The sequence below is a fragment of the Annulohypoxylon truncatum genome (assembly GCF_022578515.1).
Source record: "Annulohypoxylon truncatum strain CBS 140777 unplaced genomic scaffold F4807scaffold_33, whole genome shotgun sequence".
Classification (NCBI taxonomy): Eukaryota; Fungi; Ascomycota; class Sordariomycetes; order Xylariales; family Hypoxylaceae; genus Annulohypoxylon; species Annulohypoxylon truncatum.
Genome location: NW_025953819.1, coordinates 440341 through 448469, shown reverse-complemented (window position 1 = coordinate 448469; position 8129 = coordinate 440341). Strand labels below are relative to the sequence as shown.

General features: G+C 41.6%; 2 protein-coding genes across 2 annotated transcripts; one reads left to right on the top strand and one right to left on the bottom strand.

The window, feature by feature from the left end:
- Positions 1–2406: 2406 nt before the first annotated feature.
- F4807DRAFT_463595 (uncharacterized protein) lies at positions 2407–2826 on the top strand (the record flags this gene model as incomplete). The annotated part of the gene is made up of 2 exons (XM_048002005.1): positions 2407–2547; positions 2599–2826. 2 exons carry the CDS (start codon positions 2407–2409, stop codon positions 2824–2826), a joined length of 369 nt encoding a protein of 122 aa, XP_047851169.1.
- A 2565-nt stretch (positions 2827–5391) lies between these two features.
- F4807DRAFT_228968 (NADH:flavin oxidoreductase/NADH oxidase family protein) lies at positions 5392–7668 on the bottom strand. Its single transcript, XM_047994135.1, has one exon. The coding sequence runs from the start codon at positions 7097–7099 to the stop codon at positions 5990–5992; it is 1110 nt and encodes a 369-aa protein (XP_047851168.1). The 5' UTR covers positions 7100–7668; the 3' UTR covers positions 5392–5989.
- Between the last annotated feature and the right edge of the window lie 461 nt (positions 7669–8129).

Below are 8129 nucleotides of genomic sequence, written 5' to 3'. Positions count from 1 at the left end.
GCGTTTATAAAACATTCGTTTCTTTTTCTCGTAAATTTATAATATTAACGAACCGTATAATTTTTATTTATTTTTTTATCGAGTTTTATTTATAATAAATACTTTTTTAAATCCCGTTATACGTTTTTAACGGTATCCGGATAAATATTAAAATATTAAAGTAACGTATTAACCGTTATTTTTATAATATAAATATAACGGGACGGTATAAAAATATAATTTTTACGAATATAAACGTATCGTTTATATTTTATTAAAACATTTAAAATAATTTAATTATAAAATAATTAATAAAATGTAAAAATATTTATTAATTATTTCGTGGTATATAAAAATAAAAATAATATTAAAATATTAATTAATAATATTATAATAATAATATTAACACGGGTTTAATTATATAAAAAATAAATTTATAAAATAACGCGGAAATATTTTAATTTTTTTAATTTTTTTTAATTTAAATAATTAAAATAAATTAAAATTAATATTATAAATAAAAAAAAAAGAAAAAAAAATACGGGTAATATAACATACCACGTTTTAAGAAAAAATTTTAACACATAACTCGGGGATTTACGTAATAACGTAAAAAAAAAAAAAAAAAATTATTAATATTAAAATTATAATATATAATTTTAATTAATAAATTAAAACTTTATAACCCGTGCGATTTAAAGTAAATTATTTTAATTTACTTTTACCGTTTATATAATATAATTTTAATTTTATATATAATTAATTTAATTAATATATATTTTATACACGTTATTAATATATTATTTAAACTTTATTAATAATAATAAAAAAAATTATATATTATATAATTATAAAATATTAATAATTCGTAATAAAATTAATTTCGAAAAAAATATATAATATTTATTTTAATTTTTATTAAAAAAAATATTTTTTTTAATATTTTTTAATTATAAAATATCGCTTTTTTTTTATTTAATAATTTATTATTATTAAATTATATATTTATTTATTAAATAATTTATTTAATAATTTCGTTTATTTTTAATTTTTAAATTTTTTTTATTATTTTTATTATTTATTAAAATAATATTTTAATTATATTTTAATTATTTTAATATATTTTTTATTTATTTATTTTAATAATTTATTTATTATTAAACGTATTATTATCGCGGTTTAAATTCGTTTTAATTAATTTAATAATATTATTTATTAATATATTAATTATTACGTTTTTTAATTATATATTAATAATAATATAAACGTAAAACGTTTTATTATTAAATTTAATTAATAATTATATAATGTTTTTACGTTAAATACGTTATAATTTTATTATAATTTTATTATAATTTTATTTTTTAAAAATTTTAATTTATTTTTAATATATTTTATAATAAAATATTTAATAATTTTATTTTTATAATTATTTTTTTTAAATATTATTATAAAAAATTCGAATAAAAGTTTTATTATTTATAAAAATAAATTATTTTAAAATTTATTTTTAAAAAAAAAAATTTAATATAATAAAAATATAAAAAACGTAATAAAATAAAATAAAATATTATTTAATAAATATAATAATAAAAATATAATTATTATATAAAATTAAATATTAATTAAAAAACGTAATAAATATATATAATAAAATTTAAATACGTATATAATTATTAAAATATATTTTTTTAAAATATAATAATAAAAATAAAAATATTTTTAATTATTTTAATAATATTACGCGGTAAAAATAAATTATTTTATATTACGCGGTTAATATTATTTTTAAATTAAAAACGCGTTTTTAATATTTTTAAAAACTTTTATAATTTAATTAATTAAATTTTATTATAATTAAAAAAATATAATTAAAAACGGGCCCATTAATTTAAACTCGTTAAAATAAATTACGGGGCTTTAAAATTCGCCGCGGCGTGGTTTAATAATAACTCGAATTTTTATATTTAAAATATCCGGGACATCGCGGCATTTAAATCAGCGAAAAACGGCTTTTCCAATTCTCTAAAAACGGTGACGTGCTCGGCAAGCTGCCGGCGCAGTTAAGCACCCTGGACGACGAGATCTCCGGCGATGAGCTGCATGAGTTGATGAATCAATACGATGCTTCCAATGTTCCCGACATTGTACTGCCGCGGCAGAAGCTAGACGTCGGCAGGGGAACGATGACCGTAAAGCATGCAATGATGGATCTAACGCCTATCCGATCGACGCCGATCAACGAGTTCGACCGGTCGCACCCGCTGTTCTCGCTGGCTTTTCCGTTGCTGTTTCCCCCCTGGCGAGGTGGAGTTCGTTGCTTCCCGAGAGTGTGATGTCAAGCTCGAGGATTACATCCTCCACACCCTCCGATGGTACGACGACCGATTCGCTTCTCATCCGCGGTTCGCTTTCGTGGCGTTCAACATGCTCCGTCGGCGCCAGGTCAACACCCAGAGCTCCTTCTTCGTTAACCGGCTGGCCACCAGCGACTTCGCCAGTGCCAACGACATCGGGGCGGCATTCTACGCCTCGCTCGTCTGTCGCTCGAACTTCCTCGGTTCCGTTGTCCGCCACTTGACTAATATCTCAGAGACCAGGGCATATTGAGCCAATAAGCGTTTCAGCTTGGACGCCCAGGTGGAAGCGCTCGGCTGCCCATCTGTCTTCTTCACCTTGTCGCCCGTGGACCTCCAGTGGGAGAGCCTGATGCGGTTGATGCTGCGGTATGACGAGTGGCTGGCGGTCAATAACGACGGGAGGTTGAAGATCGCTCGCGCTAACCTTAAGCGATATTCTCACATAGCCTCCAAGCCCGTGTCTCCGCGTTCCTGGGTCAAGCCTTGATCCCGAAGTTTAAGGTGATCGGCTGCTGGTACCGGTTGGAGCGGCAGGACCGGGGCAGCCCTCACGTCCACGACTTTATCAGGTGCGAGGGAGCCGTTTAGTGTGATATGAGCACCGAGGAGAGCCGGGACGCCTTCGCCCGGTTCTGGGCGAAGCACGTATCGGGCGTCAACCTGGCTGCCGGGCGTAGTTTTGAGCACAATCTATTGACTGTGGCCGGCTCGGAGCGGCCGCATACCTCCGAGCAAGGCATTAAGTTGTGGGATCTCACTTGCCGTTTCTATTACCCTCGGGAGTCGGTTGCCGTCGCCCGCGTCGACAAGTCCCTGAATCTGATGTATTACAACTTCGTCCCCGTTCGGAACGACCCGCGTGTCCATCCTTATAACCGGACGGTTACCTTGGGCTTGAAGGCAAACGTCGAATTCTCCCTTCGCACCAATACGTACGCCATGAAAGCGTACATAGCGAATTATTGCAGCAAGGCCGGGAAGAAGAGCCGTTCCTTCGACGAGTTAGCCCGAGAGATCCTCCTCCTGGTCACCATAGGTTCGCGCTGCTGTCGTTCGTGGCCAAGTTCATGAACAAGCGTATCGGCGAGAGGGACGTGTCGGGTCAGGAGATTATGTACGAGCTCCTAGGCACGCCGCTGCAGAAGGGTTCCCGCGTCGTCTTGAGGCTCGATACGCGGCCCGAGAAGGACCAGCCCCGGCGCTTCGTAGCGGAGGGTGGCGAGGTACAGGAGGACAATTCGGCTGTGGATCAGTACGAAACCCGGCACGAAGACGACTGCCTCGGCCAGGTCACTTACTTCCAGTAGCTTACGCTGTACAACTGATACGGCAAACCCCCTACGCCCCGCCCTCGAGCCAAGCCCCGGATTCTCATATATTGCCCAAAATACAAGCCGCACGGCCCGCAGTTCGAGGACTTTTGTCGGGGGAAGATGTTGCTTCAACACCCCTCCTGAGCTTCCGTGGAGGATATCCTCGTAGTAGAAGGTATTCGCTATGCTACCTATGTCGGAGCGTACATCGTCAGCCAGCTCTACCATGCAGAGAACCATGATTTTGATTATTTCCAGGTCGACGAGGTCCCTTCCGATTACAACGAGTTTCAAGACGAGGTGATTCCCGCCTCGCAGATAGATAACTCCTGGAACGAGCTCGCGAATCTTCGGCCCGAAGAAACCGGCACGAAGTCAAACTGGGATCTTTTGGGCCACCAGCCCGAAGACCTAGAGTTCGACTGGGGCCCTCACGTGGGCAAGTATGCTGCTCTTGGCAGAGATGATGGTTACTGGGCCGCTTTAAAGGCTGGGGTTCCGGACGCCGACGACGCTGAGGACAATATCCCGCAAGGAGCCGAGGATACGATTCATCTGGAACAGCGTCAGTTTTATGACATATTCATAGGTCACTATCGCCAGGTCCTTGAGGGCCTCCAACCCCCGGCGCTCCCAGGCAACGTCGATGGTGCTGGGGGCAGTGGTACCTAAGTCGTACATGCTCAACGTAGTTTCCCGCCATTTGCAGCGCCTCGCCAGCGCTCGCAGTCTCCCCAATCCCGTCTTACGCGCCGCTCCTACGGGCGTTGCTGTCTATCTGATAAATGGTCGGACCTTGCATTTGGCGTTGCGCTTGCCAATCAAGGGTGAGATGGATCCTCTCTCCGATTCCACTCTTAGCCGGGCCCAGGCTAACCTTGCCAGCGTGCGGTATTTGATCATCGACGAAAAGTCGATGATTAGCCTGAAAATCCTTGCGTGGATCGGTAGTCGCCTCAATGAGATATTCCCGACTTCCGATAGCCGGCCCATGGATGGCCTCAGCTGCGCCCTGTTGGGCGATTTTCACCAGCTCCCTCCTGTGTTTAGTAAGCCCCTGTATTCTTCGGAAGCTGTGACTAAATTGACAGAGATCCCGGGCCGAGCCTTGTACCTAGTCTTCGACCGGACGACCCGTTAAAGTACTGTTATGCGGCGGTAGGGCCCCGACCAGGAACGATTCCGCGATTCCCTCAACCGCGTCTGGAACATGTCTGTCAACCGTCCCTACCTAGTGGGCGAGACAATCCAGTGGATACTTAACCTTGCACGTGTTAAGGCTGGCCGGGTAACGTCCGACGGTTCTCACTTACGCAAGTGTTGGTAGGTAATTTAACTGAAGTACTTGGATCGTGGGAATATGAAGCCGTCGTCGGGCTATTTTCCTCGCCGTTTCCGAAGGTCGATTTGATACTTATGTAGATACAGCTCAAAGGTCCGCGCAAGTGGCGTTTCGGGATAATAGCTCTTCTAGATCCGCCGCATCACTAACCAAGTGCGCTCATCTTGTACTTCTCATGTTAAGACGGCCCATTATTCGGCGCATGGTATATCTAGTTTATTTGCCTTCCCGTTTATAATAGCCGTCAATTCCTAGCTCATCGGCCATCGTAGATTCCAAGCGCGAAAAGCCCCAATATTAGCAAGCGAATTCACGCCCAAGGCGACGTGGCAACCGGGCCACAGAGTTTGGAATTTATTTCGAGCGCGACTGCGACAAAAGTCAAAAGTTCCGCAGAGACGAAGCCATCCCCGCGATTCATGTAGAACCCGTACACGTCATCGATGCTTCGGGAAACGGGTCCAGAAGCGTGGGTCAGGAACCGAAGAATAAACTCGAAACCACCGCCGTGAGCATGGCTCCTAGCTTATTATCATTCCCAACCAGAGTAAGCAGCCTCGGTTTGCGTGGAATGTGACGTAATGTTCCAAATGCTTAAACGTCCGAAGCTAAGGTTAAGAATGAGATTGTCAAAGTTAGCTAATAAATGTAGGTGCCGTTCTTAAGTTTCGTAAGGGAGTCGTCGACGATAATATTCCTAATACTATTAAGAACGCACGCGCCTTAACATTGGCACAAGCAAAACGTGGACTCGATATTGCGACTTAATTCCCATATTGGTTGCTACGTTTAACCATAGGCGAGGCATAGTTATTTAAGTAGGTTAAACATATCCTCCAATACACTATCCACATCTGGGAAAGGGGTATTATTTCCATGTTATAATCCAAACCAAAATTATTGATAACCCCGAGCAATCACGCATACTAACCTCCGTAATCTCTCGTGGTAACGTCGTTACCTAATAATGAATTGAACAACGATTCAACTTTCGTCTAAGCTGCAGCCTTAATAAACTCCTCGCTAAAAGTATAATCTATATAACCCGCGGTCGCGCCGGGATTATAAAACGTGTCGCGGTCGTACGGTGTCAGGGGCAGGCCCTTCCGCAACCGGAAAGGCAGATCTGGTGTCGAGATAAAATATCGACCGAATACCACTGCGACTTCTCTGTCCTTGAAGATGTTGTCCACGACTCGTTTTCCGGACTCGGCCCGGAATCCACCTGCGACTAAGACAGGGGACGTGTTCTCCCAAGCATCCAGCATGAAGGTGATCTGCTTGCTAGATTCGATATCCGCGTCGCTTTCTTGCACGTAGGATTGGACGACGTGTAGATACGCCAGCTTCAGCTTTTTCAAGCCGTTGACGACGTAGGTAAACTGGGGGATAGGATCTTCCATACCCATGCCTTGGAACTTGGACCAAGGTGACAGGCGAATTCCGACCTTGTCCGCGCCGATAGCTTCCACGATGGCACTAGTAACTTCCAGTGCGAACCGAGCGCGGTTTTCGATGCTACCACCGTAGTGGTCTTGACGCTGGTTGGATGTGTCTTGGATAAACTGGTCGACTAAGTACCCGTTGGCTCCGTGGATTTCGATTCCGTCGAAGCCGGCCTCGACTGCGTTTCGCGCTGCTTGCGCATAATTGGCTACGAAAGACTTAATCTCGTCCAAGCTCAGCTCAGCCGGGACAGTTGCGTCCTCGGCCTGAGGTATGGGGCTGGCGCCCTTGACTTGAAAGCCTTCTGCCTCGGCAACGGCCGGGTTTGCTACTCGACCCAACGCCCACAGCTGCACGTAGATGTACGAGCCTTTGGCATGTACGGCATCGGTGATATCTTTCCACGCTGTTATTTGTTCCTTAGACCAGATTCCGGGGACATTGGGGTATCCTCCAGCTTCTTTAGTAATAAAAGTCGCTTCCGTAATCAGCAGAGTTCCCGGTACGGACCCTCGCTGCTGGTAATAGTCCTTCACGAAAGGGAGGGGTACGTGGTTCGCGTCGGCACGGAACCGAGTTAAGGGCGCCATTACTACACGATGTTGAAGGGTGGCATTTCCAATTTTTAACGGCTGGAAGAGACGTGATGATTGGGCCATTTTCGAAGATTTAGTTTAGGTTGGGGATAGGGAGTTAAACTGGCGTGTTGTAGTGTACCGATGATGACACTCAACCTTCTTAAGTCGATAACTTGACAAGCCATCTTTTATATAGGTAAATATCCACTTGCGTGAGTAGGGGTTAACAGAACCTTCTAGGTTGGTTTCATTTGTAATATAGCATTGACTGAAACACGTGTTGGGTCCGACGATTGGTAGGCCGATTTACAATTCAAGGCAAGAACCGTCCAAGGTGGGATTTGGCTAGTAAGAAGCCATGGGTAGCATGGAATTGCGCGATAGTTGTAGCGCCGAAGATTTGTAAGCTTTATAAGCTCCACAACTTTCATGACTTAAAATCTGCGATAACTTTATGCTATCGTACGGCGTGGGCGGGGAATGCGACTCGGCATGGCGGTTTTAAAGAATACATCAAGTTTTTATCCCGATACGTATACGGCCGCGGAAAACCCACCCATATTATAAAACTTAGGGGTTTAATAGATAATGAAAAAAATAATCTTCCGTACATATGCTTAACTTTGCAAGTACTTTAAAACCTTTAATTCACGATACTTAAAAAAAAGTTTCCTAGATTGGTTTAAATGTAGGTGTATTAATTATCGCGATGAGAATGTTGTAATGCGGACGGATAATAACGTTGATATTTCACGCGGGGCTCCGCCGACGACGCCGGGCTGGAAAAGCTCCAAGATTGTAATTGGTGAATAAACCAGTCGGAGCTAGGGAAAGATTTACCATAGGTGGGTATAAGCTTCTAGCCCAAGTGGGTAAAGCGTAATGCACAAGCAATGTTTATACATCATGTTCCCCACATCCACTGGTGCTGCGCCCGGTACATACTACTTAAGGCAATGGAAAGATTTGTCACTTACTGCTTTCTTGACCCAGCCGATCATCGAAGAAAAAGGATCATATCAGCATTGGACGAACAACAATTACATGAATTTTCCTTTCGCCGAACAATGAGCAATCATGGTAAGTTGGCATAGCTGTTCAACGTGATTAT